The sequence below is a fragment of the Rhea pennata genome, chromosome 3, assembly GCF_028389875.1.
Source record: "Rhea pennata isolate bPtePen1 chromosome 3, bPtePen1.pri, whole genome shotgun sequence".
NCBI classification, from domain to species: domain Eukaryota; kingdom Metazoa; phylum Chordata; class Aves; order Rheiformes; family Rheidae; genus Rhea; species Rhea pennata.
The window spans coordinates 3,113,452-3,138,716 of NC_084665.1; the positions used below are offsets into that span (position 1 = coordinate 3,113,452).

General features: G+C 59.7%; 3 protein-coding genes across 3 annotated transcripts; 2 read left to right on the forward strand and 1 right to left on the reverse strand.

Annotated features, from left to right (window-relative positions):
- The first annotated feature begins 783 nt into the window (after nt 1-783).
- On the forward strand, nt 784-6,015 carry CNPY3 (canopy FGF signaling regulator 3). Its single transcript, XM_062571194.1, has 9 exons — nt 784-853; nt 948-1,208; nt 1,450-1,508; nt 2,001-2,124; nt 4,002-4,125; nt 4,425-4,521; nt 4,956-5,078; nt 5,257-5,374; nt 5,472-6,015. Exons 1-9 carry the CDS (start codon nt 784-786, stop codon nt 5,678-5,680), a joined length of 1,185 nt encoding a protein of 394 aa, XP_062427178.1. The 3' UTR covers nt 5,681-6,015.
- A 444-nt stretch (nt 6,016-6,459) lies between these two features.
- Nucleotides 6,460-8,160, forward strand: GNMT (glycine N-methyltransferase). The gene is made up of 6 exons (XM_062571357.1): nt 6,460-6,716; nt 6,807-6,934; nt 7,041-7,154; nt 7,321-7,463; nt 7,617-7,738; nt 7,873-8,160. Exons 1-6 carry the CDS (start codon nt 6,511-6,513, stop codon nt 8,042-8,044), a joined length of 885 nt encoding a protein of 294 aa, XP_062427341.1. The 5' UTR covers nt 6,460-6,510; the 3' UTR covers nt 8,045-8,160.
- Nucleotides 8,161-9,526: 1,366 nt separating this feature from the next.
- PEX6 (peroxisomal biogenesis factor 6) lies at nt 9,527-24,519 on the reverse strand. The gene is made up of 17 exons (XM_062573455.1): nt 23,710-24,519; nt 23,460-23,629; nt 22,764-22,847; nt 21,676-21,778; nt 21,369-21,505; nt 21,173-21,284; nt 18,162-18,370; nt 17,387-17,579; nt 16,873-16,949; nt 16,629-16,761; nt 14,010-14,215; nt 13,857-13,918; nt 13,289-13,397; nt 11,980-12,096; nt 11,563-11,640; nt 10,476-10,615; nt 9,527-10,150 (listed from the first exon to the last, which is right to left on the reverse strand). The coding sequence occupies exons 1-17, from the start codon at nt 24,493-24,495 to the stop codon at nt 10,014-10,016; spliced, it is 2,853 nt and encodes a 950-aa protein (XP_062429439.1). The 5' UTR covers nt 24,496-24,519; the 3' UTR covers nt 9,527-10,013.
- Between the last annotated feature and the right edge of the window lie 746 nt (nt 24,520-25,265).

The following is a 25,265-nucleotide window of genomic DNA, read 5'->3' on the forward strand; positions in this document are numbered from 1 at the left end:
GGGCGGCCTGGCGCGGCGCCGCCGCCACGCTCCCAGGGCTTGGCCGGCCGCGGCAGGCGGGAGGCGGTGGGGGCGGCCCGCGTGGGCGCCGCCTGGGGCCGCCGCACGCCCGGCGGCGCCCGCCCGCTCTGCACCAGCCGCAGCACCTCCGCCAGGGAGGCGGCGGGCGGCGGCGCCGGGCCGGAGGCTGCGGCCGGGGACTCCGGCTCCATGGCGGCGCGGTCGTGCCGCTGGGGCGGGGCGGGGCGGTACCACTGGGGCGGGGGAGGCAGGGCCGTACCACTGGTTGAGGTGAACGGGCGGTACCATTGGTATTTGGGGGGGTGGGGACAGGGCGCTACCACTGGTATTTGGGGGGGGACGGTACCACTGGTGTTTGGGGGAGACAGGATGGTACCACTAAAATGGGGGAGGGGTGGTGCCACTGGTGTTTGTGAGAGACAGGACGGTACCACTGGTGTTGGGGGAGGGGTGGTACCACTGGTGTTTGGGGGGCAGGACAGTACCACTGGTGTTTGGGGGAGACAGGACGGTACCACTGGTGTTTGGGGGAGGGCGGGTACCCCTGCTTTTGGGGGGCAGGGCGGTACCACTGGTGTTGGGGGAGGGCGGGTGCCCCTGCCTTTGTTGGGGGTCGGTACCGCGGCCGCTGTAGAAGAGCAGCGCGGCCGCCAGGCGAAGCCGGGGCCCGGCCCCCCGCGCAGCGCGGCCGCCCCCGCCCCCGCCGACACACAGGTGCGAGCGACGGTTGCGGTGCGGCCCCGGCAGCGCTACGCGGCCGCCATGGGGGCGGCCGGGCTGCTGCTGCTGCCGCTGCTGCTGCTGCCGGGCGCCCTGCTCCCGCCCCCGCCCCGTGAGTACCCTGGCCGGGGGGCACGAGGCCGCGGTGCCCTTCGAGGCCGCGGGCGAGGGCAGCCGGGGGCCCCCTGACGGCCCGCTCCCTCCAGGCATTGCAGCGGCAGGCCCCTTGGCCGCGCTGGCCCCGCCGCTGACCGCAGTGGCGAACGGGCCGCGGCGGCCGGCGGCGGCCGGCGCAAGGAGCGACCCGCCGCTGGGCTCCCGCCACGCTGCCCTCGCCTACGGGCCGTCCCGCGGCGCCGCCAGCGCCGTCTCCATCCTCCCTGCCGCCGACGAGGCCGCGCTCGCCTGCCACGTCGGGCCTGACCGGGCCACGCCAGCGCACAGCTCCGAGCCGCTGCGCCGCGCCGGTACGGCCCCGGCTCCGCCGCCCCCCGGGACGGCGGGGCCGGGGGGAAACGCCGCGGGAAGGGGGCCGCGGCGGGCCCGGCGCCCGGCCCCTCCGTGTGCCAGCTGCTCTCCACGCCCCGCAGGCGACGCCGCGGCGGAGCCGTGCCCGGCAGGCCCCGCCGGTGAGTCGGCGTCCGCGGTGGCGGGGAGGAGGGGGGCTGTGAGGCCGCCCGGCCCGCGCTGAGGCTCCGTCCGCCGCAGGCGCGCGGGCCCGCGCCGCCGCCGCCCTGCTCGCGGCCGCGCGGCTGCTGCTGCTGAAGGTGCTGCTGCTCGACGCCCTGCTCACCGCCGCGCTCCTCGCCGCGCCCTGAGGCCCGAGGGCGAGGGCGGGCCCGGAGCCCGCAGGAGGCCCCGAAGGTATTGGTGGTGGTGGTGGGGGGGGGACACGAGGAAGGGCCCCCACGCGTTGGGGGAGGGGCCCCAATCTGCTCGAGGGACAGGGGTCGCCCCCACATTTTGGGGGTGGTGTGAGGGGGGCAGGGAGGGCCCCGAGCTGCTGCGGGGGGGGTGGGGCGGGTGGACCCCGGTCCGTGCGGGGAGGAGGGGGAGGGGACGTGCCCCTCTCGCCGCGAAGCCACGTGGGCCGCGCGCGCGCCCTGGGAGCGATTGGGCGGTAGCGGCGCGCGCGGGGGCGCTTGGAGCGGCCGTATTGGCTGGCGGCGGGCGGGGAGGGAGTGGCGCGCGCGGCGTTCCGATTGGCCGGCGCGGCCCGGTTGCCACGGTTACCCGGCGGGTCGGGCCGCTCCCGGAAGTACGGCCCCGGAAGCGGAGCTATGGCGGCGGCGGCGGTGCTGGCGGCGGCGACGGCAGCGGCGCTGCTCGGCGCGGGCAGCGGCGACGACGCGGACTGGGTTCGGCTGCCCAGCAAGTGCGAGGGTGAGCGGGGCCGGGGCGGGGGTGCGGGCCGGCGTCTGGGGTGCACCCTCCCCCCCAGCCCCGACGGCGCTGCGGGGGCGGCTGCGGAGCCGTCGCGCCTGCCATGTTCCGCCTGGCCCGGCTGGAGACGCTTGCCCTCCCAGCAGGCTGGTACGGGGCAGGCGCGAAGGTGCCCTGCGGCAGCCGCTGCGCCTGCCCACGCCCCAGCCCCGACGGCCTCCGCTGGGCGGGGGGAGCTAAGGCTGTGCCAGCCGTCAGCGCTGCTCCTAGCTCTCCTTTGCCGCCTGACAGCCTGCGGCTGGGACTGGTGGTGTCCTCTGCCCGCAGCGGTGCTTCCTCCCGTGATTCACCAGCTGCCCTGGCAGAGTGGATGGTTCAGGGTAGGTCGTGACAGACCTTCGCTGTCTGCTGTAGCTTCCTCTGGCTTTGTTGTGTTCTTGGACTCTTAGAGCACAGCTGTAGGCACACGCGAAGCTTTGCGGTTAAGAGAAAAGGAAGACAAGCAACTCTGGAGCTCTTGGCAAAGCTCTCGCTACTGGGGAAGAAGCTCTTTGATGGCTGAGCTGTGGCACCTGCACGACCTCAGCAAAGCATCGTGGTGAGCGTTGACTCTGTTGCTCCTCTTCCTGTCCAGGTTTGGGACCTGTATGAGCCAGCAGCAATAGCAGTGGGCAGTATCTAGATAACTGGACCAGGCAGAGAGCGCTCCTGGCAGACGCGGAGACCACAGCAGCAGATGTTGCGCAGAAGGGAGGCCCATGAGGGGGCCGCGGGAAGGAGCGCTCAGCCCTCGGCATGGGCAATGCTCACAGGCAGATCTGTGTGCCGCAGCGCTGGAGCAACCGCCTCACTGCTGTCCTGCCTGCAGCACCTCTGCCTCCGTCCACGCGCCTGGGAGAACAAGCTTGTCGCTGTTGGCTGGAGGCGCTGCGCTGAAGAAGAAGGCAGACTGTGGGAACAAGAGCATGCGGCGGGGGATGAGGCCTTCCGGAGCCTCCCAGGACCCTGGCCTCTCAGGGGAGGAGGGGCCACTGAGCACCCAGCTTCCATATCCCCACCCCTAAACTTGTAAAGCCCAGAGATGCTTCTCTCTTCTGTCAGTTTCTACGACTCTGTTGGACTGTTTATTACAGAGGAAATAAAGCTTTTTTTCTTTTTCTTTCTTTTTTAAAGGAAAATACAAACTGTTACAAAGTTAGTGGTGCTGCAGCGCTGCATGTAGTGCCTGGCCTGGCGCTGCTGGGGCTGACAGGCCCATATACGTCAATGCGATCTGCAGCCGCTGCCTTGTCTTGCAGCCCTGCCCGCTGGCCCTGCGAGCCGCTCTGATCCCCGATGCGGGCTGCATGCATGCTCCCCTGGGGCAGGGCACGCTGCCCTCGGTCCCTGCATCTCCACCTGCCCTGGCAGCTGGGGGAGCTGCCATGGGGCGCGATGTATTGGTGTAGAGAGCACAGCGAGCGAGTCTCTGTGAGGCTGGCACTGCGGAAAGGCTCCTCCTCTGCTGGGACGAAGGGATAAGGCCCTTCGTGGCCGGGAAGGGGAGCTGTCTAGGGGTGTCTGCAGGTGAAACTATGAGGAGCTGCGGTCTTCCTTCCCTGCCACACATAGCAGCTGGCTGTTTGGGTGGGTGTGTATAGAAGCATTGATTCAGGCCTTCCTGCTTCACGGGATCTCTCCCTGGAATTGTTGGAGGTGTTCCTGCTTGATTCTTTCTCCTTACAGTAGCAAAGGTGTCTCTTTTTTGCAGGTGGCAGCTCTAGTGACTCCTGCTGCTCGCTTCTAAAGTGGTTCTGTTCCCCGGGAGCTGCATCGCACGGGCTCTCTGCCCGTGAGCGGTAAAACCTGCTGACCCACCCGTGCCTTCTGTCCTGCAGTGTGCAAGTATGTGGCGCTGGAGCTGAAATCCGCCTTTGAGGAGACTGGCAAGACGAAGGAAGTGATCGACACGAAGTATGGCTTCCTGGATGGGAAGGGCTCAGCTGTCAAGTACACGCAATCGTAAGTGCCTTGGCTGTGGGACAGCGAAAGGGAAGGTCACCGCCCCTGCACGTGGCCCCTGGAGCGGGGAGCATCCAGGATCAGCTGCACACCGCTTCCCTAAGCATCTGAGTGCCGGAATGCCCCAGCCCTGTCTGGTGGGCAGAGCTGCCTGAGGTGTTTCCTCCTGCTTGGGAGAGCCTGGGAGCGTCAGCGAGAGCTCCCCGGTCATGTGCTGCCTGCTCCGAGGCCTGCCATGGTGCTGCAGTTGTTCCTGCAGAGCAGCGCCGAGCCCTTTCCCTCCCGTTTTCTCTGTGCAGGGATATCCGGTTAATTGAGGTGACGGAGAACATCTGTAAGAGGCTTCTGGACTACAACCTGCACAAGGAAAGGAGCGGCAGTAACAGATTTGCAAAAGTGAGGGTTGTCCTGCAGTTACGTGCTTCCAAGGGTGTCCCTCAGCCCTGTCCCTGCGCTGTCAGGACGCTGAACCTTGGGTCCGTGTTTCTTCCCCTCATCTGTGTCCCCTGAAAGCAGCATGGTGGCTCTGAGATCTGTTTGAGGAGTGATGGAGCAGGCCCAAATCCTCACTCGCTCAGGATCCTCAAGGGGAGGCCGTGTTGCCTGGCCTGTGTTTTCGAGCTTTGTGATCAGGGGATCAGTGTGGAGAGCGACTCGCTGCCAGTTAAACTCTGTCCTGATGACACGGATAGCGTGGGGCCCCTGACCGCAGCTGTCCTGTGCGGGTTCGAGTCCCTGGGCAGCGTTGGGTGGCCCCATTCTGGGAGAGAAGAGCAGGAGCTGGGTGGGGGGCAGGGTGTTGCTTCATGGGGGCTGCTCTTCTTTCCCAGGGCATGTCGGAGACGTTTGAAACTCTGCACAACCTGGTGCACAAGGGTGTCAAAGTGGTGATGGACATCCCTTACGAGCTGTGGAACGAGACCTCCGCGGAGGTGGCCGACCTCAAAAAGCAGGTACCGTTCCCAGGGCAGTTGGCCTTTGATGGGTGGCATGGGCTCGCAGGCCCGAGCAGGGGCCGCTAGCCTGGGGTTTGGGGGAGGATCTGAGCTGCATCCCGGGGATCGGGCGCTGGGGCACGGCCTGCTGCCCTGGCCCTGCTTGCCTGGAGCTGGGCTCTCCTTTCTCCACCAGTGCGATGTGCTGGTGGAGGAGTATGAAGATGTGATAGAGGACTGGTACAGGCACCACCAGCAGGAAGACCTCTCCCAGTTTCTCTGCGCTGACCGTGTGCTAAAAGGGAAGGATGCGAGTAAGTGTCACCAGGGGCTGTGCATGCTTACGGGCGAGGGCGGGGGGAGCCCGGCCTCTCCCTCAGGGCCCCCCACCTCTGCCCGTGTCTTCCCCAGGCTGCTTGGCAGAGAAGTGGACCGGCAAGAAGGGTGACCTGGCGAGTGTGGGGGAGAAACAGAACAAGAAAAAGAGCGGGAAGAAGAAGAAAGCCGGGAAGGAGCGGAGCGAGGGAGCCGGCAGCCTCCCAAGTGCTGAGGAGACACCAGAGGAGAGCGGGATCCAGGAGGAGGCTCCCCTCGCTCACAGCCCCGCGGACGAGCTGTGAGCGCTCCTTGCGCGCACCGGAGGAGAAGGGCCTGGATGCAACTGGAGGCGCAGCCGGGTCCGCGAGGGATGGTGCTGCTGGCTGGCTGCGCTGTGACTGCCCCGGGGGGGCCCGGGCTGGGGCCCCTCACGCCGTGGGTGCTGCCCGGTGGAGGAGCAGCAGGACCTGGTTCCTGTCCTGCTCGTGGGGGGGGGCGGGTGAGGACCCTCGCTGCACCCCCCCCCCCGCCTTCCCTTCCTCCCCCTTCTGCTCCTCTTCCCCGCACCCGCTGCAAGGACTGTAAATAAAGACATCTTGGCGCGGGGGGGGCGGCGACGGCTCCCCGCGCCCCCGGGGCAGGAGGGGCCCGTGCGCCTTGCTTTGGGCCGCGGACCGAGGGGGCGGGGGGGGGCGCGGCGGAAGGTGGAGGGGGCGGAGCTTGGAGGAGGGGCGGGGCGCGGGGAGGTGGAGGGGCAGAGGAGGAGGGGGCGGGGCTCGGGGTGGGGCGGAGGGGCGGAGAGGTGGAGGAGGGGAGGGGCTCGGAGGAGGGGCGGGGCGCGGAGGAGGTGGAGGCGGTGGAGGGGCGGGGCTTGGAGGAGGGGGCGGGGCTCAGGGAGGTGGAGGGGGCGAGGGCGGAGGGGCGGGGCGCGTGGAGGCAGAGAGGGCAGAGGGGCGTGGGCGGGGCAGAGGAGGAGGAGGGGCGGGGCTCGGATGAGGGAGGCGGGGCTCAGGGAGGTGGAGGGGCGGGGCGCGGGTGAGGGGGCGGGGCGCGGGGGTGTGCGCTGCGCGGCGGCGGGGATTGGCGCCGGGGCGAGAGCAGCAGCAGCGGCGGCGGCGGCAGCGGCAGCAGCATGGTGGACAGCGTGTACCGGACGCGGTCGCTGGGGGTGGCGGCTGAGGGGCTGCCGGATCAGTACGCGGACGGGCGGGCGGCGCGCGTGTGGCAGCTCTACATCGGCGACAGGCGGAGCCGCACGGCCGAGTACCGCAGCTGGCTGGTGGCGCTGCTCCGCCAGCACCGCTGCCGTTCCGTGCTCGACGTGGCCTGCGGCACCGGGTGAGGCGGCGGCGGCGCACCGGGGCTGCCCCCGGCCTCGGCCCGGCCCGGGGCGGCACCGCCCGGCCCGTCTCACGGCGCTCTCCCCAGGGTGGACTCGGTCATGCTGCTGGAGGAGGGCTTCCTGGTGACCAGCGTGGACGCCAGCGACAAGATGCTCAAGTACGCGCTGAAGGAGCGCTGGGAGCGGCGCAAGGAGGAGCCCTTCGACCGATGGGGTGCGGGGGGGGGGGTCGGCGGCCGGGGTGGGGGGGGCACCCGAGCACCCACCGGGGGTCGGGGGGAGAGGAGGGTGCCGCTCTCACCCACCCTCCCGCACCGCAGTCATCGAGGAGGCCAACTGGCTGACGCTGGAGAAGGACCTGGAGAAGCCTGGAGACGGCTTCGACGCTGTCATCTGCCTGGGAAACTCCTTCGCCCACCTGCCCGACTTCAAAGGTGGGCTGGGCCCTGGGGGGGGGGCATGCACAAGTTGGGTCACAAGTGGTGAAGCTGGAGTGGTGCATGGCTGGTCCTGGGGCCACTGCTTGCAGGTTGTTTTGTTTTTTTTTTTTTTGGGGGGGGGGGAGTGGTGGTCTGGGGACACCACACTTTCCTCCCCCAGGGGACCAGAGCGACCACAAGCTGGCCCTGAGGAACATCGCCAGCATGGTGCGGCCTGGCGGCGTCCTAGTGATCGACCACCGCAACTATGACCACATCCTGGCCACGGGCTGTGCGCCAACAGGCAAGAACATCTACTACAAGGTAGGTGGCCAGCGGGAGGTGGATCTTGCCCCACTTTAGTCCAGCTCCTTTCCCAGTCCCCTGGCATGTGGGGTGGGTTTTTTTTTTTGGGGGGGGGGGAGGGGGGAATGTTGCATTCCCACAGGACCCAAATGGCCTCCTGCGGTTCCCCAGAGTGACTTGACCAAGGACATCACCACATCGGTGCTGCTGGTGAACAACAAGGCTCACATGGTGACCCTGGACTACACCGTGCAGGTCCCTGCCACCGAGGCCGGGGCGTCCCCAGAGCTGAGGTGAGCAGGTGCCGGTGGCCAGTGACACTCTCCCCCCCAAAAAAAACACCAGGGGGAGGTTTTTACTTGGGGGGGGGGAGGGGGGCTGGGGCCCGGCCACTGGCCCCCAGCCTCACCCGGGTGCCTCCTTGCAGCAAGTTTCGGCTCTCATACTACCCCCACCAGCTGGAGACCTTCTCGGCCCTGCTGAAAGGTGCCTTCCAGGGGAAGTGCCAGCACAGCGTCCTGGGCGACTTCCAGCCCTACACGCCGGGGCAGGCCCACATCCCCTGCTACTTCATCCACGTCGTGAAGAAGACGCCTTGAGGGGAGCCGGGGGGGGGATGTGTGGAGAGCTCAGCGCTGGGGCGGGGGGGGGGCATCACGGGTGTCCCCCCCACCCCGGGAGCCCCTTTTCTCGTTAATTAAGAGCACACGTGTGAGCCCCCCTCAGCCCGTGGTCCGTGTGTCCGTGTGCGCGCAGGGTTGGGGGGCGGCAGCGGACAGAGGAGCCCAGGGCACAGCGATGCTGGAGGTTGGGGGGGGGGCAGGCCCGTGGGGAGCCCCACAGCCGTATGGGCACAGAGCCAGCCCACTGCCCCCCCCCCACATCACCACCACCACCCTGTGCTGTTTGGGGGGTGGGAAACGGGCCGGTGCAGTTTTCAGGCGCCCTTCGAGGCCCAAGCGTGGCGGTGGCTGCACACCGAGCCGAGCCCACTGCAGCGGGACGCCAGCAGACGGCCGTCTCCCAGCCCAAGTGCCATCCCGTCCCTTTCTGGAGGGCAGGAATCAGGGTGTCCAGCACCCCGCGGACCCGCTTGCCCCCGGCCGTATGGGTGCTCCCAGGGCACGGAGGCTTCTCGCCGCCCCGGAGCGAGGTGACAGCCAAGCGCCGCAGATGCAGACGCGGACACGGGCGGCTCCGTCTGAACACGCTTGGATGGCGGAGCCGGCCCTTCAGCCTGTAACCGCCTGCAGCTCCGGCAGAGCGGCCCTCCGCCGAGGAGCACGCCGAGGACTTGGTCCTTAATGCCCCCCCCGCGCTGTGGCTGCGGTTCTTAGGGGCCGGTCACACCGGCGCAAAACCTCACAGCGCAGCAAAACGCGATGGGGCTGGGGCTTCACCCCAGGCTGCCCACAAGCCCTGCAAGCAGAGGCAGAGGCTCGCACGCCACTCAAACAGGGGCCCTGCTTCGGCTTCCTCAGCAAAGGCCAAGCAGCAGGGCGCAGGCGCCAGCGGCTGCCGGGAACCTGCAGCCGTTTTTCCAGAGCGAGGACTGAGGGGAGGGTGGATGAGGCCTTGGTGAGGTGGGTCCCTGGTCCAACTCACACTCATTCCATGCCAGCTTAGATAAGGTCGAGTCCAGGCTGTTCCAGCCATGGGTTGTGTACTTCCAAGGCTGCAGCCCCCACAGCAGCTCTCAGCTACTCTCACTACAACAATTTTTTTCTAAGAGGGAAATCGTCCCCCTTGCTTCTTGCCCTGTCACTGAGCACCGCCAGGAAGAATCAGTACCCTCCCAGCAGGTAGCTGTAGGCAGCAGTAACATTCTCCTTTACTTTCTCTTCTCCCAGCTCTCAAACCCTGCTCCCTCCTCATCCACCATCATGCTCTCATCCCTTTATCCCAACCATGGTGGCAGCCTTTGCTCCGGTCACAATCCTCAATTCCCCCACTCGCTGCAGGACACCGGTTTCTCTGCAAAACCCAGCCCTTTCCAGGGTTCAGATAGCCCTTCCTGAGTCACCGACACCCGCAGTAAGCAGAGGGCCAAAGCTACACGCTGAGCATCTAGAGGCAAGAGCTGGAGTAGAAACCTGCATTTATTTAAGTCCCTGTGAAGCCCAGGCCAGCCACAGCAGCCTCACCCGCTGCCCCTCCGCACTCTGGCCAGCGCTCCCTCACTGAGGGCTGATGGCCAAACGTGGACGGCCTCCAAAACCCTTCCTGCTGCCAAACTGGGTACAGTTTGGGCCTTGCTCTCCCAAAAATTCCCTGTCACCCAGAGATATTCCCACATTCCCTACAACCATGAGACTCCCAGCTTCCCATCTGCTGGGAGGTCACCCTGGGAACCCACAAGGTGCTCCCCTGGATGTGAGGGAGTGATAGAGGAGCGGTCACCAGACCGAGCACCATCGTAAGGCATGGCCCCTTGCTCATCTGGGTGCAAAAGAAAAGGGTCTAGGAGTGATGGGAGGAAAGCAGGAGGGTGACTGCTTCTGCCTCAGTTCCCTTGCGCCCTTTACCCTACCATCCCCTTCACTCTGCCACTCTTAGCTCCGCTGGGGGTTAGCAGGCAGCAAACTTCTGCTGGATGAGTCTGTACCTGAGCAGCTCCTGCTCAGAGACTGATGGCTGTAACCTCACAGCAGCCTGCAGGAAGTCCTCCATGGTCAGGACCAGCGCAGAGCTCTCTGTATCCAGCCCTGCATGAGAGAGAGGAGGAAAAGGCTAAGAGCAAAGAGCAGGGCCAGCTGGCATGTCCAGACAGTGCTCCCTCCAGCCTGCTCTTATTTGCTAATGGGCTGGAATCAGGACTCTCCCTCTCTCCACTCCCCTGGGGCCAAGCACCAGCGAGCAAGATGACCCCGGTTGCAGCGACTGCCTGCCAGTAACACACGACCCGGCATTTAGACGGGTCCCAAAGCCACTGAGGCTCTTCCTTCCAAGCCTAGTTCCTGCTGGCAGTGATAACTGTGCCCTCTGTGGGGCAGCCTCGGCATGTGCGATGGGTAGGGGTCAGGCTCCCACCTTCCTCAATCCATTCCACCTTGCGCTTGACAGCGCACATCATGGCATCTGAGCACAGCGCATAGATGTCTGCTCCTGTCAGCCGAGCAGGGCATTTTTCTAGGATGCTGGGGAGATTCACAGAAGGATCCAATTTAAACCTGCCAAGAAAGAAAACCACAGGTGAGAGGAAAAAAAAAAAAGAAAAGAAAAAAAGACTGGACAGCAGGCATTGGAGCCACAGGGTCATGCCCTATGCTGGGCTGTTGCTCTGCATGCTCCAAAAATCAAAGGCTTTCTTGAGTCGTTTGGGGGGGGTTGTTTCTTTTCTGTGTTTTTCTTTTCTTTTAACATGGTCATTTCTGTTCGAGACATCCCCGCAGCAAGGTCCCCTCTCCTGCTAAGCAGGATCAAAGCAACTCTGAACTCTCACTCAAGGAAATTAAGTGCTCTCCACACCTGGGAACAGCCTGCAGCCAGGGCTGAACAAGAACATGTTTAATTACTGACGGTACAAACCGCCTTGACACCAAACCATTCCGTCAGAGCCACTCTGCAGACAGTAAGCCTCCTGGAGCACAAACAGCAGCACTGTGCTGCACGGCAACGCCGCCAAGCCATATGATGCAAAAAGATGCTCGCAGCCATCTCCTACCAGATTCCCCTCAGCACTGCTGTGGAAGAAGAGGCGAGATGAATACAACCACCTGTGCCTTAGGTCCTGGAAGCAGTAGGAAATGTGCTAACGGACACCCTGCGGGCCCCAAATGGGGGACGTCCTGCTGTGCTGGTGCCCTGCAGCCTCCCCACACTGAAAGGATCTGATTGAGCTCCTCAAGTAAGAGACAGGGGCACGGTGACCGGAGAACCCTACCAGCTCCTCCACCCTCCACTCGGACAGTGGGCTGAGCTGCTCCCACTGTGCAAGGAGCCAGCCCCTATCTGCTTCCAGAAAAACTACCCCGTCCTCCCCTTCCTGCTGGCCACAAGACACGAGGCCTCTGGAGCCCAGACACGAGGCCAAGCTAGAGCACCCCACATGTCAGCCCCAGAAAGGCTGCTGCCCACCGCAGGACCAGGAAGGCAGCTGCAAGACAGGGTCACTCACTTCCTGGTGATGGCAGTCAGGACCTGCAGCTGTGACTCCCGGTCTTCATTTATGCCCACATAGACCAACTTGTCAAATCTGTCAGCAAAGAGAAGAGAGAGAGTCAAAAAAGCCCAAGAGAAACTTGTCTCCAACCCTGTGCACTAGAAACCAAAGGGTAGACCTGGGGCAGTTCCTTTTGCTGTCAAGTTCGTGGATGATTACTAGACGAGGGTGAAGCAGTTGATGTACTGGAGGGCAGGGCTGCTCTTCAGAGGCACCTCAGCAGGCTGGAGAAATGGGCCCACAGGAACCTCATGAGGTCCAACAAGGGCAAATACCAAGTACTGCCTCAGGACAGACTAACTGCAGGCATCAAAGCTGCCTGAAGAGCTCTACGGAGCTGCCCTGAGGGGAGAAGAGTAGCACGTGACATACCTCCCCGGCCGGAGCAGCGATGGGTCCAGGAGGTCGGGCCTGTTTGTAGCTCCGATGACGAACACCTCTCTGGTGGAATGAAGGCCGTCAAGCTCAGCCAGGAGCTGTGAGACAACTCTGCAAGGAATGAGACAAGACACTCACCACTAGGCTTCAGCAAATTGCCTGCTATTGTACTCAGCTGCCAAATGGAAGGAGGCAAAAGCAAGGCCACTCACAGGCCTTGGACTTCCAAGTCTTACCTTTCTTCTCTGAACTACCCTGCTACAGTCACTCACATCTCTGAGTGGAGTCAGTGATCTTGCAGGCTCATTGCAAAGTGTGCAAACCCCTACTGCCAAGATATTCCTAAAGGCCTCTCCTTGGCCCTAACCCCTTCCAAGGTGGCTGCACATGCTTCCAATTGCTATCACAGACACCTGCAACATGGACCAAACATAGGCAGGCACGTACGGCCGTGGCTCAGACTCCCCACGCAGATGTGCTGGCTAACGCTAACTCTCCTCCCTGTGCGGCACTGCTCTGTCAGCCAACGCTGGGCACGCGCTGGCAGGCCAGCGATGCTGCCAGCCGGTCCTCAGGGCAGCGACCGGCACACACTGCAGATCCAGTCTGGCTGCTGCAGGACTCGATCTAGTCCAACCACTCAGCACTTCAGAGTGTCACACAGACCTCCTGGTAGGGGAATGTCTCTGCTAGGCTCTGGGACCACTTTGAGCCTGCTGGCATGTGCCTAACATGCTGGTTTGTGTGTGAAGAGGGACACTGGGGGCATGTGGCATTGCTCCAATTACCCTACATTCTGCAGAACTCCTTTTGGATGGAGATAAAAACGGGACATGGACTATCAGCTCGGCAGTTTCTTCCAGATGTTTTCTGCTCTGTTTCTGGGTGTATCCAAGCTGCACATACTTTGCTCCCACAGGAGGCAGCTGAAAGGTTTCCCACCACAGGGAAACAGCAGCTAATGGGAGGAGAGCAAGGCAGGAGTGCAAAGGATGACCTTGCAGAGGCCAAAGGGAGCAGTTAACAGCCACAGAAGCTATTGGAGGAGGCCAATTGATTAAATTTGATTAAGAAATCAAATGTTTGTACAACAAGCTTGGGCAATCAGGGATGTGCAGCAATGCAAACAGCAGCACTGATGGCCTCAGAGAGCAGACAGGCTGTGCAGAGGAGCTGAAGGGAGCAGGGAAGGAAGGTGGACAGCAGGAGAGCTCGGATGGACTCTGCCTTGCTGGGCCATCCGGTGCACCTCCAGCTCAGGTAGGTACTCCTGCTCTCTTAAGGATTCACTGTGCTCACTTACCTGTCCATGACACCTCCTGAATCTCCACTCCGCCCACGATTTGGGGCCAGGGAATCCAGTTCATCAAAGAAAATGATGCAGGGAGCAGCTGCCCTGGCTCTGGCAAACACTGAGAGGAGAGAGAGCACACAGGAGGTGAGAAAGCACTGCAGCAGCAGTTGAGAACACCAAGACCCACTAGGCCACCAGCACAGAGGAGCTGTGAAGGGGAAGCAGCTGCACTGCACTTTACCAATAATCACTGCCTCTGCCTGAGAGGCTCAGCCAAAGCAGGAACCTCCACGTGGGCAGTACCCAGCGTGCCGGGCCCCGAGACCTGGCTGTGTCTCAGAGGGGCTGCTGCCTTGTCAGCAATGCAAGGACAAGAGCAGCGGGAGCAGGGAGAGCAGGAGGGCTGGCTGCAGCGAGGCACAGAACAGACTGGGAGTGGGAGACGGTTGGGTTTGCACCCTCATTGGCAGCTACAAGTAAGAGTTTGGAAGAGGAGATTAGCTGCTACCTCCTTCCCTCCAGCACCATGGAAAAGCCCCCATCTCCCCACATGCAGGACCAGGCCACTTCTGCTCACCGTTGCGCACGTTCTCCTCACTTTGCCCAACATACATGTTGATGAGCTCTGGCCCTTTCACACTACAGGGCAGGGAGAAAAGAAGAGAGTTAGAGCAGAACTGTGAGTTGCCAGGAGAAAGTCAGTCCAGCCGTGTGCTACCCTACTTTTCACCTGAGGAATGTCATGGTGCAGGTGGTCGCCACAGCTTTTGCCAGTAAGGTCTTCCCTGTCCCCGGAGGGCCATAAAGCAGCAGGCCAGAGCGACACAGACCCAGCGACAGCAGCTCTGGGTGCTCCAGTGGCAACTGGATAGTGTCCAGGATCTCCTTCTTCACCTCTTGGAGCCCACCAACATCCTGCCAGGATACAGAGGGGATCTGCCACAAGAGAGAGTCCCCCTCAGCACTTCTTCCTGAGCCCTGCGTAGGCCTGTTCAGCTCTTGCTCCATTAGGGCATCAGCGTCTCAGTGCTCCTAGGGGCTGTCAGCTGCATCCAGCCATGCAGCAAGTCATCCCTGCACTGCACTGCCCAACCGTCCCCATCATGGGCCCCCCACAGCATCCATATTCAACTTCTCCCACACTTCACAGTGCTTCTCTGGGATTCTCTGGGGTTCTCAGACCGACTGCCAGCCAAAACAAGAACAACGAAGCAAACAGGAAAAACACACACCAGGGAAAACATCTGCCCAGGTTGCCGGCAACCCTGTGGGGAGAGCGCCCTTCGGCGGGCACAGTCCTAAGTGTGGGGCGCATGCGAGAAGGAGGAAAAAAGGAAACCTGGACGTAGCAGCTACTCATGCTCAGGGTGTCTCGTCCCTGCAGGCGGAGAGACTGCACAAGGGCATTCATGCTGCAGTGACAAAACCTGAGCTACTAGGACCTCTGTCGTGTGAAAGAGGACGTGGAAGACAGACATCCTGCATGGATGGAAAACTGTCTGCTTTTGAAAAAGGCAATGCAGGATCAAAAGCCAAGGATGTTAGCAAGAAGCCTACAGGGATGGGGCCAACTGCAAACATGTGAGGGGCCATGGCAAAGGAAGGAAAGACAGCAAAGCTGCAAAGGGGGAGCCACGCCACTTTTGTTACTTTCTGCTGAATAAAACACTCTTGGAGGATGCTGGCGTCTGGCTCAAAGCTTTAGAAATAGCAGGAATACCAGAGTCTGCATGATGCATCTCTCCAGAGAGCAAGAGCAGCTCTCCTGGGAGCACGCACAGAAAGCAAAGGCCAAAACCACTTCCCCCCAGCTGTCGGCCGGGAGGAGAACAGGTGCCAGCATGACCAAGGACTTTAAAAAGAGGCCAAAGCAGAATTCCTTCCCCCTCAGCCAATTTGGTTCTCATTCCTTTGCTACTTGAGATGATGTTACAGTGCTGTTTCTCAGCTGTCCAACAAGTTCCCCAGGAAAATCAGGCCAGACAAGACAAGCGTTTCCAGAAAGGTATCTTTTAAAGCAAAAGGCCATAGGCCCTCCTTCCTCAGTGCTAATAAATGCTCTCTTCCCCACACTCTTGCTACGCTTCCTCTCCGGAAAAAGCTCTAAAAACATCAGCAGGGGAGCTGGAAAAATTGCAAAAGAGCTGTTTTCAAAAGAGCATATCAGAAGTCCAGTTTACATCAGAAATACTGCTAGCAACTGGAGGTTTGAAATTATTTCTTTCTAGGACGCTCAAGCTGACATCCCTTTAATGGCAAACAAACGTGGGACTAACAAGAAAACGCAAGTGGGGATTTCAAAGCTATGTATGAGAGAGTATCCAGGAACCTGCTAATGGACTTTCTGAACTGCAGCCAATTACTCAGAAATGGATAAATGATTGTGAGATACAAGCAAAATTAGCTCCCATTCACCCAGCTCACTGCAGAGCATGCTCTACGGTTATTTTCATTATCGTGAACTTAGCGCGCACACCTCAAAGCACAGCTCATTTCAGTCTCTAAAAAGTTAATGATTCAATTAACGTTCCTGGAGAGGCACCCAGGCGATGGCACCATGAAGGTGACACCTTCCCAGGGAAGGACTGCAAATGTTTTTTTTGAGGAGACGCCAGGATAACTGCTCCGAGGCCAGCATTTTCCTGTCCGGCGCCAAGCTCAGCTGATTGGACTTGGGGGTGTGCAGAAGAGGTTCTGATCACCTCGCTTGGTCTTGCACCATGTTACCCACCAGAAATTACTAACCCGCCCGCCCAAATGCTGTTTCACTGGCCCAGCTGCCAGAGGAGGATCATGCCCCTCCTGAGGAGCGGACCGTCCCGGCTCTCTCTCATACCCTTCTTCCGTTTCCCTGAGGAATTCCTAGCTCTTCAAACTGCCCAGCTGTCAGATGAGCCTGCTTCAGCCCTAGCAGCAGCCAAGGCCATGGTTCAAATTTAAGGTTTCTCACGTATGTGGGGAAACTCCTTCATCAGCTTGTCTCCCAGCCTCTCCGTTCCTATACTGCGGCTGGATCTGACCTGTACAAGGCAGCCAGCCCACCAGTTGCCTCCACCCACTGGGAGACACCACCTAGCTTGGCACTGCTACCACAGTAGCTAATTAAACAGTCTCCAATTAGAGCAGTGAGGGCTTCCCTGCACAAATTCAAGGCCAACAGCATAAAAAGCACTACTGGGGGAAGACCACAGCAGGATTATTTTCCAAGGCTGGGGGTGTTATGTGAGAGGACACAGCAGAAGGCAACATGTTAGAGCACAGCCCAGGTCTGGCAAGGCCTGTGAAGAGGAGAAATCAGGAACCACACAGCTCTAGAGACTCAAATCCCCCTCCTGCCCCAGCAGCATACCTTCGGGGCTCCTACTGCCTGGGAATGGGCATCATGCAGCTGGTCCAGTGCCACGCTGAAATCCTCCTCCAGCATGGGGAACCCAGCAGTGCAAAAATCTCTCTCCACTTCCTCACTCAGTCCACCTGGAAAACTGGCAAGGGAAAAGAAGGGGAAAACTGAGGCACTGTCCCCCCCACCCCCAGCATTATCAGACTTGCTGCAGCCAAGCTCCCTCCCTCTGCTGCCGTGCTCCGTATGCTACCTCAGAGCTTGGATGCGGGAACAGGCAGCACGGCTGCTATGGGACAGCAAGGCACAGAAATCTCCCAGCACAAACCCCTGGGAATGAGGAAACAAACAGCATCAGTTCAGCCCCTGACCACTGCTCCAGCTAAGCCATAAAAGGCATATGTGGGGAGACCTCTTGTAGAATCATTTTTGATCTTCTGTGCCCTTGTTCAAGTCTTTAGTGTCATTTATTTATTTATTTAAACTCTGGCTCTGTTTGCAGGACGATGAGTATCCTTCTAACAGGGACAAGCATCAACCAACATCTCTGCAAAGGACATCCAGTCCTCTGGCACTGGAAATCCGCAGCTAAAGCTGATGCATAGCACCCCTGATGTCTGAAGACCGGAGTTAACCACTAAAGAAGCTGCTCAAGCTGTGGGAATTCCTCCCTTTCTCCACAGCCTGGCAGAGGAGGTTGACAAATACTCCTGGCCTGCCAAACCATGGAGCTGCCCATCTGCACACGCCCACATGGCTTCACTCACCGCAGTCTTGCGGGCCAGCTTGGCTAGGCTCACTTCTTTGCCCAGAGGAAGGTTGGCGGTCAGGGCGCTCAGCATAAGCCTCCTATGCTCTTCTGAAGGGGCTTCAATTTTCACCTCGTGAAGGAAAGCAGTCTGCACATCTGTAGGAACATCCCGGGGCTTGCACGTTGTGGCAATCACCAAGACAGAGTGGCTGTTGAGAAAGGATAGATCAGGCATGGTCAGAGCTCTACAGAAACCTCCCTCTCCTCATTGCCATCCCCCTCACCGCTTTGCTCTCCAAAGCGTAGCCTTTCCTCTGAGAGGCAAGCACACACTAGTTAAGCTCTCTCATACAGCCGCTCTCTTCCAGCTTACTCTTGAACTGCTTTGCAAGTGCTGCTGCCTCAGGTGACATCTCATCTCCTCACTTGATGTCTCCCTCTCTGGTGTTTGCCATGAGCCTCAGGACTCTCCTGGGGTTTAGCCTCACAATCCCAGCAGAATGGCCTTACGCACCCTACGGCCCTTGGCATGCCCCACTGCAAACATGTCAGGTGTGCTCATCTGAGCAAAGTCAGAAACCAGCCCCACTTTGGAGGATAAGACCTCTCGATTCCCGCAGCCCCTAAGCTGCACGAGCGAGGGCCCTGCGAAATAAGCCAAACAAGTCTGGGAGAGACTTTTCTGGTTTAAAAATAAAACTGGACATGGCACAATGAAAGCTTTCATGCGACAGCAAGAGCAGCAGAAGCAATCATCTCAGGTGCATACAGCAAATGTGCAGCGTCCATACCTCAGTGTGGGGTCTCTGTGCAGGAGAAGCTGCCTCAGAGTAGCAATGACCCTGGAGTCCTCTCCTAGACCATCACGGTCTCTACCAAGCACCTCTATGTCCTTCAGCAGAAGCACACAGGGATGATACTGCTGAGCCCGGGAGAAGGCCATCTGTACTTTCTCCTCCGTGGCTCCACTGGTGTCACCACACAAACTAACGCAATCGACCTGCAAGAGAGGCCACATAACACATAATCTGCAGGGCTGGCAACAAGGACAGCCGTGGGGCTGAGGGCAGAGTTTTCCATCAGTAATGCACACCTGAAAGGGGAGCTAAGGTGGATATTCCCCAGAGGCACTCGGGTAATGTCAGAAACAGCCGATGAGACACAAAACAGGCATGAAAGGATTCAGGATTACCTGGCATAGAAAAATGACTACTTCCCTATGAGGGGTGAGGGTGGTCTTGTCTCAAAGAGGTGAGACCAAGGGACTGGAGTAGTTGATACAGTGGATGCAATTGCTCAAGCAACACGAGCCAGAAGGGATGGGAGAGCCGCGCAAGAGGCCAAGACAGCGAGAACAAGACGTCTTGAAGGAACAGAGCAAAGAGCAGAGGAGAAGGCTCAGGAAGCTGCTCAATCCTGTGTCACGCAGGCTCAGAGTGCAGGAGGAAGGTAGGTGGTTAAAAAAAAAAAAAAAAAAAAAAGAAGGGCTAGAGGCCCAGACACTGTTTACAAGGCAAACACTGGATGGAGCCGTTCAGAAGGGAGAGGCAGCTGGTGAGCCTTGAACAGCAGCTGCAGTACTGCTGGCAACTTGCAGTGCTGCCTCCTGGTGCCAAGAGGTTGCATAGGGAGAGCGACGCCATCCCTGGGAGTCCCTGCAGCCTCATCCCAGAGGGCAGAGAGAGGCAGGTGCTTCTCTGGGATTCCCTGGGGCCTCATCCCCAGAAAAGGCAGCTAGCAGTGAGCGAAGCTGATGAGCTCACTGACTATCTTTCATACAGTTTGTGAATGCCAAGCACAAGTGGAGAACCCCACAGCCTCAAGAGCTAATCTAAAGGGTACGGACTGGGTCACGAAGCCTCAGAGAAAATCCTGAGCACTCTCAGAGTGAGGAAAAGGAGCGCACAGAAGGAAAACAGCATTTTTAACAAGTTGATTAAAGGCATCTTTGGTGCTCAGAACTTCCAATGTTGGACAGAGGCATAGACTAGACCTCATTTTGGCCACAAAGTTTACAAAACAAGGTAAAACCTTAGCCACATCATTCTCACCTATCATTCTCACAGAAGAGAATTCCCACTGTCAGATGTGGTTTCACTATTTAATAACATTCAGTAGATTTTTTTTTCCTCTAAATACCTGTATCTGCACAAAGAACAACCTCCTTTAGCTTGCCTGCAACCCCTGGCTCCCACTAGCTTCACCTGTGTCCCAGGCTTTGTGCTAGTGCAGACAAGGAAAAGTCAAACGCTCTCCACTCTCTGCTGGCCACTCAGGATTTTGAAAATCTCTATCAAATTCTCCCTAAATTGTTTCTTTTTGAAGCTTAAGAATTTAATCAGCTGCTCATCGCACAGAAATTGTTCTAGACCCCTGATCTTCTTCAGTGCCCTCTGAGTTTTTTCTAGTTCAGCTTTATGCTTCTGAGATAGGGAGACCAGAACTGTACACAGGATTCAAACTGTGGCAAAGCATGGATCTGCACAGCAGTATGATCTCCTCTCTAGTTTGTTTTCTACCGTATGATTTGATTTTGGACATATATGAAACACAGAGGTGAAGTTTTCATGGAGTGATTGACATAAAACTGAATTCTTGATCCTGACTGGTGACAGTCAGCTAAAAAAAAAAATCATTTTCTATGTAAAAAAGGACAGATTGTTTTGTTTTGTTTACCTACAGTGAATTTTATCTCCTAATTTAATTTCCAGTCACTCAGTCTCATAAAGATCTCCTCCAGTTCAAGGACAGTCTGTCCTGACTTTTCCTACCTCTAATAACTTTGTATTATCAGCAAACCATCCCATCACTGCTCATCCCTTATCCCAGGTTGGTCCTGACTATGCTCACCAGCACAAGCCCCTGCATAGATACCTACAGAACGCCGCTGCTGGTCTATTGTGAGGACCAGCCAATTATCCCTGCCCTGTTCCCACCTGGTAGTCAACACTATATCCGTGCCAAGACCTTCACTCACATCCCACAGCCACGCAGTTTCCAGAAGAGCCTTTTCCTTCTCTTGGCTGACTCTTTCTTTTTAAGCAACCTCATTCTGACGATGTTCTGCTTTCCAAAGCAAAGCACAGCTATGGCAGATTTTCAGTCCTTGTTGCTCTGGTGGGGATGCTGAGCATAAGCACAGTTACAGGGCTGCTCTTCTACATCATCACTTTGAACCAGATCTGGCACGCACGTCGTTATCAAGCCAAGGACTGCGATTCTCTTGCAGGCTCCCTACCCAGCTAGAGAGGATCTCAACGTCATCTCTGCTTCACTTGCCAACATGGCATTTGCTCAGCTCACACAAGGGACAACGGAACACAGCTAGTGCCACAGCAATTCCCGCTCTAATTCTCTCTCTGATTTCTCTCAACGTATTTTACTGTCACTCTCTGGGGTGTAGCACGGGCTCAGTATCTTATCAAACAATATGAAGTTAGTCCCTGAAACAGGACTGTGTATAGCAGTATCTGCAAAGTACATCAGACTGACAGCAATAATAGCAAGAGTTAATACAACACAAATGCAATCTCTAGGCCAAGAAATCTCTAAATTACTGACTCCTGAGCATTGGAGGGAACAGTCCAGGGAAAGCCTCTCTCCGTGCTCCCCGTTCTTATAATTGCTTCCTAAGCATCTGTCCCTGTCCCAGGCAAGAGGATTCCCAGAAAAGGAGATCTGGACTCCTTTTATTCGCACATCTGCACGGGAATGGCTTCTGGGGAGGCTCACATTATGGTTGCAGGGTTTTGGGTTTTATTTCTGTAACTGAGGTTGATCACTTGACTCTAAGAGGAATTACCTTGAAGAGGTGAAGGTTAAGGCAGCTACACACAACTCTGACAGCCATCAGCTTCCCACTGCCACTTGGTCCCGAGAGGAGAATGCTGCCTGCTCCATTTAGCGTGCTTGCCCTGCAACAGAGAGGCCATTCTCTCAGTGACTGCAGAGCAGAATCCCAGCTCTCCTGAGGCTTGCTGGAAAGAATTTCAACTCACTGACTGCTCAGGTGAGGCCGAAGAGCACCACAGAGCTGCTTCACGACACTGGAAAGTCCAGCAGGAGATAAACTGCTCCAGAACTCATGGCTGCCATAAGCTGGGGAAGATGGGACAGCACTGTTGGTTGAACCCACCTGCAAGGAACACCAAGGGAGAAAAGACACTAAGTGACAAAGTGTGTCCCCAAACGCCCTTTTTGAGCTGCAGAAGGCACAAGCCTCCACAGGCACCTTTGCCATCACTACAGTGCAACCTCAGCCTCAGACCTCCTGTATACCCATCCTGCTCTCCACTGACATCTTACCAGATACAGAGAGGTGTTCTGGGTGTCCACCAGGTAACCCTCAGACTGTTCGCTTTCCACCATGCCTAAAATCTTCCTCACTTTGAAGTGAAGCTCTGGCCATCTAAAGGAAGAGTAAGCAGTCTAAATCATTGACTCAAGATCTGGACAGCAGGAACAATCCTTCCACCACCAGGAGCCAGCTGAAAGGCACAGGTAAGTACAGACACTGCTGCTCTCTGTCAAGACCCTCACAGATCCTTTACAGATCCTGTAGCACCGTCTGGATACCAACACAACTGTCAACAGTTACAGCTTCTGCTGGTGGCTTTAGCTCACAAGTACTGATGTCCTGACCCTCCCATTTTGTCCTGTGCAGTCCCTCTTCTGCCATCGACTCCTTCACTACGGCCGCACAGAAGTTGGCCTGCAGCATATAAAACCTCGGACCGCAGAGTCCTATGAGCTGCAGAATAGAACTTGCCAAGTATCATGACTGACCTAATACTATCCTGCCCTGGGAAAACACTTCTTCCTCCATCAATATCCCACAGGACAGACTGTTAAAGGACCTGCAGAGGTTTTCTCCATCCTCTAAGTGTCCTACTTGAATGCTAAAATAGTTTGAAGCTCTCTAGTCCCCCTTAACTCTGCTAGCTTCTTTGGCCTGCCATATGGCAAATATATATGTGCACAGACAGAAGACTTCTGCCTCCTGTGATTCTGCCTCCTTCAGAAACACAGCCTGGAGAATACTTGTCACAGTAGCATTCCAAAATCCTTAAAGTTTAGAATACGCAGTGAAGCTGAACAGTGTTAAAACACGTGGCTGGCATACCCTGCACGAACAATTCAAGGCAAATATTCACATCGTGCTCCTCAGTTACCTGTGACAGTTTCCTCCTTGACAAAATTGAGCTGAACCTTCCACAGTCCAACAAAAACTCTTCCCTTTTCCCACCAACATAAAGGAAGAGGCAAATAAACTCTGAACTCCAGGGACAGGCGAGAAGAGAATTCATTGCCTCATTTCAAGAGGGTCAATACTGGAAAAATACATTTTCTTTTTTAATACCCATGTGATAAAGCCACAGTTTGTTGCCACTCACCTAATGAATTTGTCTGAATTTGCTTCTAAAAACTCAGCACATCCAAACGTTGGAACACACAGGATATCTCCTTCCTGGACAAGCCTACCAAAAAAAAAAAAAAAAAAAAAAAAAAAAAGGAAAGAGAGAGAGAGAGAGAGAGTTTCACCAACAAGAAACAGTAAATCTTTCCACCCACCACGCTTAGCATGTTTTCACAAAGAAGAACATAGCTATCCGCAGTGCTTTGCTCCTTTCCTGTATCCCACAATTATAAATAGCTACACAAAGATTTTGCAGGTCCCAGGTGACAGCTGGCACGCGTGGGGAGCATATTAAGCGGAATATTACTACTTCCTGGGAAGAAGTTGCCAACGATACAGAAGACCGAGACTATTGCTCTGGAAGGGTGTCATCTCCTCACGCGTAGCGTAACTCTGAAGCAGCCCAGGCGCAAGGGAAGATTCCTCTGCCTGCGGCTGGGCCATCGCTCGGCTGCAGAGCGAGCTGCCCGCCAGGTGCGGGAGCCCCGCGCAGGACGGGCAGCGCCCGGGAACGCTCAGCGCTGTGCGGCCCGCGGCGGCCGGAGGGCGGCGTGCGGAGCCCCGGCCGAGGCGGGCCGCGCGCGGGCTGCACTTGGGCCCCGGGCGGGCGCTTCGAAGCGCACGGAGCGGATGGTGTGGGCACGCGGACACCCGACGGAGCCAGCCGCCTTACCGAGGGGTCTCGAAGTGCCTGTAGAGCAGGCGGTCGTAGGCGCCCGCGGCGCTGGAGGCGGGAGGTGAGCGGACAACCTCGAGGCGCAGCTCCTTGGCCCAGGGCGGCGCAGCCAGTGGGGTCCGGCTGCCCTGCGCGTCGGCGAGGCCGCCGGCCGCCGCCTCGTACCTCTGCGGCGCGGCACGCGGGCGGCGTCAGCGCCGGCCCCCGCGCCGCCCCCCGCGCCGCCCCCCGCGCCGCCGCCGCTCACCCGCAGGTAGACGTGGCCGCCGGCGGCCGGCTCGCAGCCCAGGTTGAAGGCCAGCGCGGGCGCCAGCAGGGCGCCGTCCGGGGGCAGCAGGGCGGCGGCAGCGGCGCAGCGCCAGGGCGGCGGGCGGGCCCGCAGCGCCGCCAGGTGCTCGCGGCCGCCCGCCGCGGCGCGCACCCGCACCCACTCGCCCTGGAAGAGCCCGAGCGCCAGCAGCCCCCGCCGGCTCACCCACACCTCGGCCCCGCCGCCGCAGCCGCGGGCCGCCCGCAGCCGCGCCGCGCGGCCCGGCGCCGCCGCGAAGCGCGACACCAGCGGCGGCGGCGGGGGGCGCCGCCAGGGGGCGCCGTCGTGCGGCGGCGGGGCGGGGGCGCGCGCCAGCCGCGTGCCGTTGCCCAGCAACCCCTGGAGCGCCGGGTGCGCCGCCAGCACGCGCGGCCCCCCGCCCGCCGCCGCCTCCCCCGCCAGCAGCACCCAGGAGAGCGGCGGCGGGCGGCGCACCGGCCACACGGCCACCCGCCGCCCCGCCGCCAGCCCCAGCCGCCGCAGCAGCGGCCCCCGCAGCCACAGCGCGGCCCCGCCGCCGCCTTCCTCCTCCAGCAGCGCGGCGCGCAGCAGCACCGCCTGCGCCCCGCCGCGCCCCGCCGGCCGCACGGCCAGCACCAGCCCGCCGCCGCCGCCGCCGCCGCGCAGCGCCGCGCACAGCGGCCCCGGCGCCTCCAGCAGCGCCGTCACCGGCGCCAGCTCTCCCGGCAGCGCGTCCAGCGGCCGCAAGACCGCCACCGCCATGTAGCCGCCCCCTGCCACCGCCGCGCTACCATCGAGGCGCCGCCGGCTAGAGCGGCCGCCGCGCGCAGGCGCGGCGCGACTCCCGCCCAACCATAGAGTGCTGGTGCGGAGCGGCCTCGCGCCGCCGGGAACCATAGAGAGGGTGGTGGGGGCGGGTGCCCCCGCCGGGGACATGTGGGGCCAGGAGCGGGGACAGCGGCTCCTCCCTGCCTCTCCTGCGGCCCCCGCGCAGGAGCAGCGCCAGAGCTGCCCCTTGCTTCCGGGCGGAGATCGCCTCGCCTCGCCTCCCCTCCCCTTCACAGCCCCGCGGCCCGTTAGGCCTCGCTGGCCGGGTGAGGAGCCGCCGGCGGCCCCCGCGCTGCCCCGGAGCGCAGCGAGCGGCAGCTCGCCCGCGCAGGCCGGGTGCTGGCGGAGCCTGTGGGGCGCCCGGCTTGTCCCAGGGGCTGCTGCTCTTTGCACTGAGTAGCTGCTGGTGATGAATAAAGGGCGAAACCCCGCAGGATCCTTCTGTCGTGCGTGCCAGGCACCCCGGCCCGTTGGCCTGCAGCGGGGCTGGGGTCTGCTGGGCGCACAAGCAGGCATCAGGCTTCTGGTTCCCGCTGGTTACTCCGGGCAAGCTTCCGTTTTCCCCGGCCGCTCATCATGTGTTGTCGCCGAGGCCCACAGGAGGGAGTATTTGCAAAGCCTTCAAACTTGCCTCGTAACCTTGCAGTCTGCAAACCTGGCCAGCAGCTCCGGGAGATCGTCGAGGAAAAATGCTAGATGCAAAG